The 15,834-nt window shown below is 42.7% G+C and overlaps 1 protein-coding gene across 3 annotated transcripts in view; it reads left to right on the forward strand.

The window, feature by feature from the left end:
• tmem132e (transmembrane protein 132E) overlaps positions 1-15,834 on the forward strand; it is a 402,168-nt gene that overhangs the window by 379,415 nt on the left and 6,919 nt on the right. For all 3 annotated transcript variants that reach the window (XM_058088316.1, XM_058088317.1, XM_058088315.1), the window contains one exon: positions 12,376-12,570. In XM_058088316.1, the coding sequence (XP_057944299.1) occupies positions 12,376-12,570 (195 nt within the window). The remainder of the gene's footprint in view (positions 1-12,375; positions 12,571-15,834) is intronic.

The raw sequence follows: 15,834 nt of genomic DNA on the forward strand, positions 1-15,834 counted from the left end.
GTCGGCCGCAGTAAAAGACGTAAAGTGCACATAAAGGCATCAGCCCAGACAGGTTTGGAGGTCCTTATAAAGCAAGTGTCGCCGGTTATGACCGCGGCACAGGTGATTTACCGATGCCTGACTGGACATTTACGGTGGGGGAGAAAAGTTACGCTTGGCGAAAGTTTTGAGCACCGTGAGAGAGATTACGTTTTAAGGCTGTCAGGAGAAAAGTAGCGGGCTGATGGATGCACGGGCTGATGGAGAAACAGCCAGGAAAGATAGAAGTCGCTCATCCATCATTGGAAATGAGTAATTGATCATTTGTAATCTGCTGCAGGCTGTGATGAATCTAGCAGCGGATGGAAACGGCCATGTCAGCCTGAGAGGAATCAATCGCATCTTCCCCAATTATTTTGGCCGTCCCATCAGTTGCTGGCGGTGTCAGTAAATATAGCAAATACTAAGAATCTTTTGTAATAATTCAACGTTTTTTCTCTTCACATTACAATTGTATTGTCCAGATATTGCTTGTATTTGCTCATTGATATATTGGAGCCTATCTCAGCTGGCTTTGGGTGAGAGACTGGTGGCCAGCCAATGGCAGGGCACACATCGGCAAACAACCATTCACACATTCGGGGCGGCGGGGTTGTCTTCTAACCTGGAGGTTGTGGGCTGGATCCTCCGTCCTGCTGTGATCATGTTGAAGTGTCATGTCGAGATGCTGAACCCCCAGTTGGTCCTGATGCTGCGTCATCAGTAGGTAAATATGCGGGTGCTTTGGAGGTGGAAAAGCGAGTGAATTCATACCTATGGACAATTTGGAGTGGCCAATTAACCTAGCATGTTTTTGGAATGTGGGAGGAAACCGGAGTACCCGGAGATGCCCAAGCAGAGATTCAAACCCAGAGCTTCCAAATCTCCTAACTATGTGGCCAACATGCTAACCACTCCACCGCCGTGCGTCCTTATCTCATATTTTGATAACTTTTTCTTGAAGTATTACAATAACCATTTTTTTCTAGTAATACAACATATTTTTTTGTAAAAATTTTACCTTAATTCTCATAATACTGTGACATTTTGTCCAGATTTGTAAAATCTTACTTTTTCTTTAAAATTGTGATTTAGTCGTACCTTTTGTAATATTTTTTATGGTAATGGTTTTATTTCATTTGAACGTGCATCCCATAATCAGTTCCCAGTTCCACTTGTCCAAAAGTAGTAGGAAGAAGCAAAGCTTATTAAATCCTACCCCTCCATCTGGTACTTTTACAATCACTAACTGTTACATTTGTTCACTTCCTGCTTTCCATAATACAGTTGAAGGTTTTTATTTTTTTTAATAATGCACCTGGTACCGAAGTACTCGGTGATATGAGCATCCAATGCCATAATGGGTACCATAGTGCGTGTCAATATAGTGATATATATAGCACATCATGACTGGTTCAAGACTCTTCATCCTTGTATTTAGCAAACATCAACTGCTTGTATTGTTTCTTGAATTGGCTCATCGTTGTGCATTGTTTGATTTCCTTACTCAATCCATTCCATAGTTTGATTCCACATACTGAAATGCTATGGCTAGCATAACGTAGTCCTAGCATAGAAGTGTTTCAAATGTACTTCTTCCCTGAGATCATATTTCTCCTCTCTTGTAGAGAAGTATTGGATGACATTTTTAGCTAATTGCTTATTTTTAGCCTTATGCATTATTTTAGCTGTTTGAACATGAACTATATCAGCAAGTTGAAGTATTTGTGATTTTAGAAAAAAGGAGTTAGTATGTTCTCTGTATGTTTGAAATTGTTTTCTTGTGAAATTACTATTATTTTCATAATTTCATGATTTTTTTGTATTTGTTTTATAGTTATAATGACTTGATTTCAACTTCTTTTCACATAAAATATTTTTTACCAGTAATTTTACAATTATTTTACAATTACTTACATAATTTATTTATTTTATTTTAAACTTTATTTTATTCTAAAGCCACACGTTTACTCTCTTTCCTCTTTCTGGTAGTTTGCATGTTCTCCCTGTGCGTGGGTGGGTTCTCTCTTCCCACATTCCAAAAACACGCTAGGTTAATTAGCGACTCCAAATTGTCCATAGGTATGAATGTGAGTGTGAATGGTTGTTTGTCTATATGTGCCCTGTGATTGGCTGGCCACCAGTCCAGGGTGTACCCCGCCTCTCGCCCGAATACAGCTGGCATAGGCTCCAGCATACTCCTGTCACCCTAGTGAGGATAAGCATAGAAAATGGATGGATGGGCTTGTGTATTAATTATAAAAAGTAGAGTTAAGTTATTACGGAAGTAGTTGGACCTTTGAACAGATTTTCTTCAAATGTACAGTTCCAGTTGGAAAAAAGTCCAAATCCGAACAAATGAAAAGTCATCCAGGAACCAATTGTGTTGGACCTCCGAGGTTCTGCTTCATGACATCACAGTGAAGTATTCAGTATTCCAAAATGACCCATAAAAGACGTCCGCATTTCTAATGGAAGAGAAGAAATGACGGCCGATTTGACAAATGATCACCAATTTGCCGTGAAATGTAAATCATCTGGAGATGTCTTGGTTTTCTGGCCACTTGAAAAGGTTGGAGTTAATCGTTCAAGCGTCCAAGATGTCCGATGCAAATTGTCCATGAAGACAATGAGAAGCGGCTTTTGTCCATTTCTAGTTACATTTCTACAATGCCCCTCCATTTCTTTTCTTGCAAATGTGCTTGATTGTAATTGCAGGGAGGAAGTGGCGTTATCAAAAGTTTCAACCCAAAAGGACTTGATTGCCTCTCAGCCGCCAGCCTTTATTTGCTTTGTCTGAGCAAAAATAAATCACCTTATTTTCACACGACAAGCGTTCTGGGGGAAAGGCCAAAAAGATACATCCATCTCTGCCCACTTACTGGAAATCTAATCAGGTGTTCTCTCCCGGGTTCAATGAGTGAAACATGCTGTCATGCTGCAAATCCTGGATCTTGTTTGGTTAAATGATTATGTTTTATCTTCAGTTGGGAGGGGGGACTTATTTTAGTCTTCATCCACTGGCAACAGAACGGGAACGATCGTCATCGGCATGATTGCGTGCATGCTAATCATTAGCAACAAAGTCATAACTCCACTTGGTGTTTTTGGTATTTGGACGACAGCCGACGTCACCACAGCAAATGTGCTTCGCACTTTGCATCGTTTTCCTGCCTGAATCCTGACATCATTGTTAAGGTTGCTCAGAATTCGGGGAAATCGGGGAAAACAAGTGGAGTTGTCTTCGGTAAACCAAAACATTGCAGCAGTGTTGCCTTGTGGGAAAAGTTGTGTCTGTTCAAGTCCGATATAATAGAATTCACAATCGATGATAGTCACGGTTCATTGGCTCCAGCCTGGACCGCAATAAGTCCATTTCTGTGAAGTAATATTCAATATTATCTCATTGGCTTTTTTCATTTTTTAACAAATAGCCTTTCTTCTCCCTCCTTTTTGTTGAGAACTGATATTTTGCTGAAACTTACGTACCTATGTTCTACTGATGATTACTAAACGACGGAAAAGGGTAGAAACTAACTTTTTTTCTGATGAAAGATGAGAGTCTATAATCTTTTGTTTAAGCCTGAAAAATCTGTCTAAATCAGGGGTCAGCAACCCGCGGCTCCAGAGCCGCATGTGGCTCTTCAGCCTCTTTGTTGTGGCTCCCTTTGCAATGCTTGAATATTTTTTAACACCACAGTGGGGAAAAAGCATGTCTTTGTAATGAGTTTAAAAAAATCCAACTTTGTGTGAGTCCATGAATGCATCCTGACTGAGTTCTGACTGGTGATTGGATGAGTACAAGGATGAGCAGACAGGATGCTATTCAGTTCTCTTTCACAGGTAAACATTAAGGAAAATACTTTATAAATACTTTTCATACTTTCCCAAAGCTATTTGACAATTCTAAAAAATAAATTAGAGATCATATAAAACAGCGACATTGGAACTTCAGGTATCAGGTAAGTTTACAGTAATTTACACATATATTTATGTAAGTTTATATTTAATATAATACTAGCAAGAGTACTCCAACTTGTTTTTTTCTTATCTGAACTACTTTGATAGCCCCAAATTCCCCCCAATTTTGTTTTAAACATACTATGTTTTGCGGCTCCAGGCTATTTTTCTTTAGTGAGCAAGGGGGTGAAATGGCTCTTTTCATAATAAAGGTACCGACCCCTGGTCTAAATCATCAAAAACCCAGATGGACGGCTTTTGAAAAATGGCTGGGATTGAATGAGTTAATAAGCAGAATGACTTAAATATGGTATTAAGTCATGTAGACATGAAATAACAACCTATAGCCGTCTGTTATTATTTCATATTGCGCAACACTGCACAGGTGATAGGACCGCTCGGGCTCATTAGTTCGTATTTCCAATGTATTTGTTGCAAACATAAGAAAGTGTTTCAAACCGAGTGGGGGAAAAAGGACAACATAAGAAGCCAAAAACTTACCACTTCCACAGGGAAAGAGAGGAGGTATTTTCTTCACTCTATCATACTGTAGTATATCTCTCTCTCTCTCTCTCTCTCTCTCTCTCTATATATATATATATATATATATATATATATATATATATATATATACATATATATATATATATATATATATATATATGTTATTTTTGTCCCGCAATTTGCCTCCATGTCATTTTAAGGCACACCTGAAAAGCGTGGAGATTAGTCTGGCCACTGTTTGCATTCTTTTTATGCATAAATGACGCACTTGGCATGCGATTCGTGGTGCACATCGGCACAAAACGACCACACTTCAGCATGACTTATTTACATCTTGTCAAGCACTCTTATGTCCAGTGTAGGACAACAGTATGCATGACTTGCATTGTTCCCTCATGGGTATGCATTGTCACCACCACTTCCCGTATCCGTGAAGCAATAGTGGCATTATATGGTCCTGTTGTGTCCGACATGATGCCACACAACAGTAAGCATCACCCCTAGCTTCATTAATAAAGATGTTGAACGCCAGAGAAGAAGTTCTCGCAATAAAGAAAGGTAAGTCTATTTTCTCGCAGATGCAGGAATGTGCAAAGAGCAAGAAGGAGGCAATAAACATAAATTAAAAAAAAGACATGGACAGTGTGGGAGAGGGAAATGTCCAATGTCCAAGTCCAAGACATGGCTTTGGGCATTATGATTAGTTCATTCATTCATTCATTCATTTTCTACCGCTTTTCCTCACGAGGGTCGCGGGGGGTGCTGGAGCCTATCCCAGCTGTCTTTGGGCGTAAGGCGGGGTACACCCTGGACTGGTGGCCAGCCAATCACAGGGCACATATAGACAAACAACCATTCACACTCACATTCATACCTATGGACAATTTGGAGTGGCCAATTAACCTAGCATGTTTTTGGAATGTGGGAGGAAACCGGAGTACCCGGAGAAAACCCACGCATGCACGGGGAGAACATGCAAACTCCACACAGAGATGCCCGAGGGTGGGATTGAACCCTGGTGAGGTCTGTGAGGTCTGCGCGCTAACCCCTAGACCACCGTGCCGCCCATTATGATTAGTTATGAACAGAAAATCACAAGGAAAATGGTCACTTGATAACTTGATTCTTGTTATATTCTTAACTTGTACTAACTCCTTTCCTGTCAAATTGCAACTTTATTCTTTTAATACTATGACTCTTTAATATTTCATCATTTGTCCCACCCAAGTAAGACTTTCTTCCATATGTTCTGGACCATAAATCTCTCAATAAAAAATATGTCATGAAGAGGGAAAAAAAAACATGAACCACGGGTACTGAACTATAAGATTTAGCATTTAGTGGTCGGGGGAGTCAATGTCCACACCAACATGGACACAAACTAAAGCTACACAATTTGAATGAAGTCATATTTTTGGAAGTATATGGATACAATAAAAACTTACCTGGTTAATAAATGCCAGAATGTTCTGGAAGAAGACACGTGTTTTAACACCAAAGCTTCATTTTTCGATTGACAAATTAGTGAAACTAGACTATACGTGTGAGTTTAGTGTCTGACAGCAGCGACATAAGCTAGCAGCTAGACATAAATTACTATTCTCGTGAAACAACACTGCTGCCTAACATAACACATTTCGCAATTCTCACTGGTACCATGTCGTCATAGTTACACATTACTTACAGACACACGGGGCTGTAATTTCAGTGCAAGGTGGCGCAGCCCACGCAGTGGTCATTTGGTCAAGCGCACCACGGGGTGCAGCCAATTTGGTAGATTGGACTGTACTGAGATAGGCGTGGCGGCGCACCAGGGGAGGCGTCCACATTTTCAGCATGGCGCAGTGACAATTTTGAGATAAAACTGGGTGCCAAAAGTGTGCTGAATGGTCGCCAGCTCGGTCCTGGGGCCTATTCTCGGCGCAGACAAAGCGCAGCCAGGCCGCACAGTGGTAAATTGGCTGATAGCCGCACGGTGCACGTCATCAAAGTGTCGCTCACATTCCCCTGGAAAAAACAATGACAATGACAGCAACCGTTATTTCTTAGTAGGGAAGCCCAGACTTCCCGATCCCCGGCCACCTCCTCCAGCTCCACCGGGAGGACACCAAGGCGTTCCCAGGCCAGCTGTGAGACATAGTCCCTCCAGCGTGTCCTAGGTCTGCCCCGGGCCTTTTCCCGGCTGGGAATTTTTTTACTGTTATTTTTTTTTTCAAGGAGGATGAGGAAGAGATACCATGAATATACCATCAAAGGTTCTCCTATTTGGCAATGTAGAGCAGGAATGCTGGTGGAAAACGGGTCAAATTCCCGGATTATCCTGATGGTGTGTTTAATGTAACTGTCAGGAACAGATGACGTGTCCCAGGATTTGCCATACGTGGTGAATGATGCGCATTTAAAGGCAAAGAGAGGCATTCATTTGATTGGTTAAAATTACACTCGGCTGTGTTAAACCCTGTCTCTCCTCCCTCGTTGGGAGGGATGGAGGCATGGGTGCGCCAGACTGCGCTGCTCACAAAATTAGCAAAATGTGTCCAGGCACGGGCACGGTGCACCCGCCCTGTGCCGCGCGCCTGTCCCTGTACCTGGTCTACGAAATTAGAGCCCAGTGTCTCCAAAAAGAAGGAATGAATTATTGCAACCATTAAATGCCAAAAACCCAACCACCACCAGGAGTTTTTCAATCATTCATTCATTCATTTTCTACCGCTTATCCTCACGAGGGTCGTGGGCATGCTGGAGCCTATCCCAGCTGTCTTGGGGCGAGAGGCGCGGTACACACTGGACCGGTGGCCAGCCAATCACAGGGCACATATAGACAAACAACCATTCACACTCACATTCATACCTATGGACAATTTGGAGTGGCCAATTAACCTAGCATGTTTTTGGAATGTGGGAGGAAACCGGAGTACCCGGAGAAAACCCACGCATGCACGGGGAGAACATGCAAACTCCACACAGATGAGATGCTGAGGGTGGAATCGAACTCCTAGCTGTGTGGTCTGCGCGCCAACCACTCTGCCAAAGCATCCACTGTTGTCTTCCTGGTGTGATGGGCGTCATGAAGGTGAAAGTTCTCCCAAGAGAGAGTGTTATTGAAGTGACTCCAGCACCAGTGTTTCTTTCAGGGGGTGCTTATGTGGCGGGCGGCGTGGGGAGGTTTATTTTGCGGTTGTTGCCCTCGCTCGCCGTGCAAAGCAGGGAGCGTCGTAATTGCTTGAAAGTTTACGAGGGTTGTAAAAGTAGGAGGTGGCGGGGTCACGCCATGCTGTTTTTTTCCCTCTTCGCAGGTATTACGTTTGTATTTCATCAGCTCGTCTGAGTTAAGCGGCAGCTACCTTTCCAGCATCAAGAGGCTGTGCTTGGCGGCGCTAATTACGCTCAAGGAGATGACAAATGTCTGTCGCCAAGACTGAACGCGTCGGCTGGTTAGTCACTTGAGTCGGCAGCGAGCACAACAATTGAACTGGGTCACGTCACAACCTATAGAACAGTACAAAAATCACTGTATTCATAATAGTAACATAATACACATTTAGCATGGTCTTGTGGGCCGTGCAGCACGTGCAAACTTCAGTGGAGGCTAACTGCTAATGTGGGGCAACAACATCAGTATTGGATGTCGGACCAATCAATGGACAGAAGCAGCGCATCGTCTTATTATGTGAAAAGACATATGACACAACAAAAGATGCTTGAAAGTCATAATATTACCAGGAAAATTGAAAGAGAATAAAGTTGTAAAACAATGAGCATAAAATACCTCTTCAGTCGTCCCTCGTTTATTGCGGTTAATTGGTTCCAGAGCGACCGTGATAAGTGAATTTCCACCAAGTGGGATTCAATAATAAGAGCATTGAAAACAATTGTGGTTTTTACCACATAATCAGAGCCCTGTAGACATGAAATAACAACCCTATAGTCACCTTTATCTATATTCATATTATTTCTTGTGTACAACACATTGCTCAACTACCAAGTCAAATAGTTAGCCTCCAATTTATGTTCTAAACTTAAGAAAGGGTAAAGAAAAGGCAGAAGAAGAACAAAGTAAGAAGCCAAAAACTGTAATAAATAAACAAGCTGGAATATTTGGAGACTGAAGTTGTACTATTACACCAAAAAGGTCACTGTATTGTGTGAGTAAAGTGTGAGAAAAACATGACCATTTTATTTTTACAAGAAAAGAAGGAGAGAAAAGTGAATGGCAGCATGTCTGCGGTAGCCCTGAAGATCCGTTGAAAAATAGCTTGAATCTACAATTTGGACTTTAAGCTACGTTCACACCGACGCCGAATCGATGGTGAATTAAATCGGCGAGCAAAGCGGTGGCAAAGCGTAACAAAGCTTAATGAAAGCGTAAAGACCGTAATACAGCGTAAGAAAGGTTTGAGCAATTCGGGACATTCGGCAAGAGCGCCAAAAATTTTTAAACTGTTTAAAAATTTGAGGCGATCTGTCACGAATTGCGTAAAGCGGGGAGAGCGTATTAAAGCTTATCAAAGCGTCACAAAGCTTATCAAAGTTTTGCTCAAAGCGTAGGAAAGCTTAACAGAGCTTGGTTCAAAGGATCAATGGATCTGCTGCATCTTTATATATTGTAGCGTCGTTGCCGACGCTATGGAAATGACACGACTGCGATCGCTAACAAGCTTTTTATTGCACAACAATAATACTGGCTACTGTCGGCCGTAACCACGCCGTTGCAACCACCGCCAGCTACACAACAGTACTTCCTCCACCAGACACGCCCCCACCCCCTGGTGCATTCACAGTCACCCGGAACAGTCGGACACCCAAGAGCACAACGTCAACATGAATACGTCAGGGTCGCTACAATATGCTCTGGATCAGAGGCGGGATGCAGTCGGGATCTCCAAATTTTCCATTGCGTAACAGAGCTTAACAGAGTTTAAACATATCTGAGGAGATCGTGAGATTTTTTGAAAAACGACGCCGAATTCGTCGCCGATCCAAAGCGCGACATTCGGCGTCGGTGTGAACGTAGCTTTAATGAGGTTTTAAGTCGATCTCCAATCAGGGGGAGTGTGACAAAAAGCACGTTGCAAAAGTAAGAGACAATAGATAGAGTGAAATAGGCTTATCAGCCGATCAAAAGTTGAAGACCAATGGTCAAAACATTACAAAAAACTGGTCTGGGACTGACGGCCATTTTTATAAACGTCCCTTGCCATCCATCCCCAAATGTTCTCAATGAGATTTAAATCGGGGGAAGATGTGGGCTGGTCCAAAAGAGTGACGTTATTCTCCTGGAAGAAGTCTTTGGTCAAGCCAGCAGCGTTGTCCTGGTGAAGAACCCAGCTGTTACCTCCCAGACCTGGGCCCTCAGTCATGAGGGACGCTCGCTGCCGGATGGCGTTTGACGAGTCCGCACCACCTGAATGATGGACCCCCCCCCCCCCCTTCCACTGTAACAGGTGGATCTCCTTGTCCTGCCAGTAACGTTAGAAGCCATCAGGACCGTCAAGGTTACATTTTTTTCTTTCTCATCTGACAATGCAACTTTTTACCGCCTTTCTACGTCCCATGTTGTTCTAAACGGGCACTTTTGTGGGACACGAGGTCTTTGAATTCCGAGTGAAGGTCCAAATGTGCAAAATGCATATTCTAGCAATTTTTCAACTGGTCTTAAGATTGCCATCAGGTCTGCATCACGGCCTCTTGCTTCAAAGAGAGCCTGCAGTCGAGTGGAGCCGTCATATGACATGCAGCCAAGATGACCCCCTCCATTATCAGCTTGTCTTGGACTTCCTGTTGATTTGGTAAGAGAGGATGTAAAGAAGCAGAGAATAAAGAGTCAGAGGTCCGTTCGAGTACCACACGCATTGTGAACTGTTGTGAAATGACAATGACTCCAATACCCTTGCAGCGGACTGCACGGGCGTTTTAGATTTGTATTTCACTTTGCCATTTGCACGTATTGATTTCCATTGTGTTCACATTTTCATTTTAGCCGCTCGAATCGCTCTCGAAAATAAAACAGGCGAGGATCAATAGCGTGCAAAGCGTTGTTTACGAGACACGCTTTAAACACACGAATCGATGCCTTCCTCCGTCGCCGTTCGCCAGGCCCTGCCGCCGTTAGCATCCATCCATCCTTTTAACCCAAAAGTGAAGCTATGCGACTTAGCAGAGCTCCAAAGGGAAGCCGCCCTCTGAGCGCCATCCATCCATCCATCCATTCGTCACGTTATGGACTTGTCCCCACATCAACTTGGAAACTTTACTCATCCTTCCTGTAAGGCCTCAGGCTGTCGCATACATACTCATGTCTCTGAGTGTGTGTGTGTGTGTGTGTGTGTGTGTGTGCGTATTGTTGCAGGCATGCGTGTTGCTCTGTGAAGCGTCGCTGTTACTTTCTGGCACATGAATCCATCACAACAACATGCATATGCAAGCAGGACATGACCTCATGACTGCATCACTTCACTTTATTCCCTCCTCCTTGCGTCACGACTTTGCAGTTTTACACCTCCGTTTCTGAAAAAGATACCATATATGGGCGTACATAAGAAGGAGAAACATTCTAACATATCACCTGAAAATACTGTATCTTGTTACATTTCGCAAGAATAACGTCATACCGTGTTGGGGGATAGAGAAAAAAATGAAGATAAGTTCATTCATTCATTCATTCATTCATTCATTTTCTACCGCTTTTCCTCACGAGGGTCGCGGGGGGTGCTGGAGCCTATCCCAGCTGTCTTCGGGCGTAAGGCGGGGTACACCCTGGACTGGTGGCCAGCCAATCACAGGGCACATATAGACAAACAACCATTCACACTCACATTCATACCTATGGACAATTTGGAGTGGCCAATTAACCTAGCATGTTTTTGGAATGTGGGAGGAAACCGGAGTACCCGGAGAAAACCCACGCATGCACGGGGAGAACATGCAAACTCTACACAGAGATGCCCGAGGGTGGGTGAAGATAAGTTATGAAACAGAATTGAATTTAATGTGTAATTTTTTGTGGCGACTATATTGGGAGAATGCAAATCATAAAATGACAAGAAAGAAGTATAATTGGGGAAATAGTACAAGAAAAACTCTACAAGATGAATTGAATCTTTGAAATTCTTCATAACAAGGTCGTGAGTCAACAGTCTGACTCACGGTGTCATCTTACAAAGAACGCTAAACTCATCGCGTAGCAACTTAACACTCTAAAGCTAGCTAAGAAATATACAATGCAGGTATGAGTTTCAAATAAAAATAACTCTATTAACAATAGTATCACTTTTTTGACTTTATTCTCGTTTTTATCATAATGCATTTCATCCGTGGATGGATGGATGGATGGATGGATGGCTGCCTCTGTCCACCAGAGGGAGACAGAGGAGCACAGAGGGAGGCTGACATCATTGCAGCCCCCTGGCAGGGGCAAATGAAGGAGAATAAGTAAAAAAATTTAAAAAAAATGTAAAAATTGTTGTAATATTAGAAAAAAAATGCAATTTTTCAAGAATAAATGCATCAGGGAAAAATGCAGGGAGAAAAACTCTTGCAAGGTGTTGGGTATCATCATACTGTCTTACAGTATCAGTGGTGGTGCTGTCAAAAGATCCAAATGACCCGCAGAGCCGCTTCATTCCATGCAGAGACACTCAAGACGGCTCCTACCTGGTAGCGGTCGCCTCCCACTGGACCTTTTCTTTGTTTGCTTCGGGCAATGATGGACAGACCGTCGACATACGGACGAATCAAACAACAACAACAAAATACACTTCAATCCAAAATCAGCACTGGCTTTATGAGCTTCACAGAAGACAATAAAGCTGCTGTCTCTTTCGCCCACGCTGCGTCCCTCATGTAGCGAGACAATAAAAAGAGCTTCCTGCTTTGATGTCCTCCCCCCCGCAGGTGGACTCTCCTCTGGCTGTGGACGCCGTGCTGGGACAGACGGCCTTCTCTGTCACAGACGACAAGGTTTCCATCACTGAGCTCCGTGTCCACACCGTTTCGGGCCTGACCCTGTCGCTGCAGCCCAGCCCCGGCAACAGCCACACCATGGTTGCCAAGGCAACAGGCCTGCAGACGCTCACCGCTCCCAAACAGGTAGGACGCATGATTGACAGAAAGCTTCACTCTGCCATGATGGAGCCTTCCTCCTTCCTCCCTTTATTTATATGGACTTTTTCATGTACTCATATCCCACAATACTAATACTCATGTACTTGTATTAGTACTAGTACAAGTACTGACTTTCTTCTCTCGCAATATAATGTTTTTCTCAATCAAGCTATTCTTTTTTTTTTTCAAATTTCACTTTGTTTTTGGGGGTTTTAGCGGAAACCCAAGCCATGCCGACTTGAGACAATCTTCATCAGTTCAATTCCAAAATCCGCCGTTTAAATACGTTTTAAAAGAACTGCAATTTTACAAGAATAAGATCCTAATTTTACAAGGAAAAAAGAAATGATGATGAGAAAAAATTGTTTCACAATGTTACCTGAATACAGTAGTAGTAGTAGTACAAGACATAATATTACCACAAACAACAACATAAAATATTATAAGAATATTATATATAATATATATCAATAATGAATGTGAGTGTGTATGGTTGTTTGTCTATATGTGCCCTGTGATTGGCTGGCCACCAGTCCAGGGTGTACCCCACCTCTCGCCCAAAGACAGCTGGGATAGGCTCCAGCACCCCCAGCACCCCCCGCGACCCTCAATATTATAAGAATAAAGCTGTAATGTTACAACAAAAAATAATTGATGTGAAGTAGTATTACCGGAATAAAAATGTGAGAATATGTAGTAATTTAGGAATAATGTTGCGCTATCAGAAGAACATTTTTAATATTCCATCCTTACATAGTAAAATAATTAAGTTGTATCACAAGAATTAAATGAGTAAAGTCAAAATATGAAACTATAGAGTCTTAGAAAACCTATAAATGAATTTATTTGCATTGGTTTCCACTGCAATTATGATTAACGAAATAATTAGTAAATAATTCATTATAATTAACATCCATTTTGTCCGACAAGAGTGACTGACAAGCCAGCCAATGACAGTGCTCTCGCAGGCGGGACATGTCACAGTGAGAGGCGTAATACATGTCGACTTTACTGCAATACAGCATAAATGAAAACTTATATTTAATGTAGTAACATTTTACTCCCAACTGTATCAAGAAGCCGTGAAGTTTCCATGGAAAAGTTCATGCTAACGTCTGTTTGCGTCCAATTGGCGTTATCCCTTTTCTCACAGACGAGCGTGTAATTCTTCCAGGAAACACGCATGTGACTGTCAGCACCATCCTGGCGTGGAAAAGAACTTCAGCCTCTGCGATATAAAACGCCATCTGCCGTGCGTCCGTTTTCCCTGCCATGGTCTTTTATGGCTGTCAAAAAGCCCCCGCGCCTCGGCGCCGTACCAGACGTTCATGTCGTGCCGTGGAGCCTCCCAAGAAGCGGCATGTCGCATTCCGCGTCTTATTCAAAGCCTTTCTTCAAGCTCTCGCGCAGGGAGGGAGGTTAGGGAAGGTAACTCACGGTTCAGCTCCTCATAAAGGCGGGTTGCTTCTCAACATGTGTCGCCGTGGTAACGTACCATGTCGGCCTGACCTTTTTGTGGATTGAGTCGGGATTAGAATGTGTACACTTTGGGAGTAACTGCTTTTCCACTGAAACCAGGTGGCGCTCGGTAACTGGGCTGGGTTAAACGATTATTTTTGTCATCGATTCATCTAGAAAATAGTTTTTCAATGCATCGATTAATCTAACGATTCAGTTTTAAATCCAATTTGATTCGATTTAGTTTCGACTATCTATTATCTCCACATAATTTGACATATATAGCAATTAATGCTAATTTATCTCCATGAATGAAACATATTAACCAGTTCAAAACTGAATTGTATTGAACAATACAACAATAAAGCGCACAATGGTATCTTATAATAACATATAACAATAATAATAATATATAACATATATAATAATATATGACAAAATAATAAATTAAACTTTCTTTCAAAAAATAAAACTATTTTGCAAAAAAACACAATCTGAATCAAAATATAAACATAAAATAAAAACAAAAAAAATAACAGCAGCTGTATGTGTGTTCCTGCAAGAGCACTTTCTCTTTCCCTCTTGCTTTCCACCATCAGGAAAACGGTCACTCTGTGCGTGTGTTTGAGTGGGCATATGCTGTGTGTGTGCGAGGCCGGAGCACAAGTTACGTGGTGCGGTTTGGATGAATGACGGGGCTAATAAAAAAAAAAAAAAACAGTTGAAAACGTACACCGTCTTCTCCTCACAAGCAGCTCCCGGGTGCTGGTGCCTCGCAGTAGTGCTTTGATGGGACGCCATTTCCATTTTTCACAGGTCACACACACCACCAAATCGTTACTTTTATGTTTAAAGTACTCGCATACTTTTGACATCCTATTGCGAGATCTTTTCTTCTCCCCTGACCCGCTGTGACTTGATGCCGCGGCGGCCACCGCCATTTTTAAAATTCTGAATGACGACGCATTGATGCGCAGTTGTTGCGTCTACGTATTTTTGCGTCGACTCTGTGCTATTTCTAGTATGTCATCAGACGTTAGCTTCCAACCATAATGTCTCCACATCATATGCTTGACATTAGCAACTGCTGGAAATGACAAACATCAACACACACATGCTAACGTTGGCTTTTCCTATTGTTGCACTTTTGCACTCCACAGTCTCCACTTAGCTGCGGCGCTCCATTTTCCAATTGGTCTTGAGACCCTCATTCTCTTCCATTTGTGTTCTTGGCATGTCTCCTGTCAACTGTTGTCTTCAATTCGGCGGGGTTTTTGCACTTTCCCACAAATCCAGGCGAGTCGAGTCATGTCAGTTCCGTGCAACGGAAGGTTTTCGCAGTGTCCTCAGTCTCGTTGTGGATGAACTCGCTCGTTAGACCCTCTATTGTTGTTTCGGTCGGCCTGTCTCCTAACAACTGATGCGTTTAACGTGGCTGGGTTTGTGCAGTTTTGCAAACCTGGGAGAGTAGCGTTCCATATCCTCTCTTCTTGGATAAGATTGATTCTTGGCTCATATTGACTCGTGCAGCTTCTGCACGCCCCTTTTTCTTGCTGCCTTCTTCTCCTCCTTGATACAACTCCTCTATTGACCCTCACTCCTATCCATCGATTTTTTTTCTTAGCATGTCTCCTGTCAACTGTTGCGTTCAAATTGGCTGGGGTTGTGCAGTGTTTGCAAACCTAGGAGAGTAGAGCTCCATTGTCTGGCTGCCCTCAGTCTCCTCGTGGATAAAATTGCTCTTCCTACCATCCCAACACTCTCGGTCTCGTCTATTTTTGTTGTTTATGT

Source organism: Doryrhamphus excisus, chromosome 11, assembly GCF_030265055.1.
Source record: "Doryrhamphus excisus isolate RoL2022-K1 chromosome 11, RoL_Dexc_1.0, whole genome shotgun sequence".
Classification (NCBI taxonomy): domain Eukaryota; kingdom Metazoa; phylum Chordata; class Actinopteri; order Syngnathiformes; family Syngnathidae; genus Doryrhamphus; species Doryrhamphus excisus.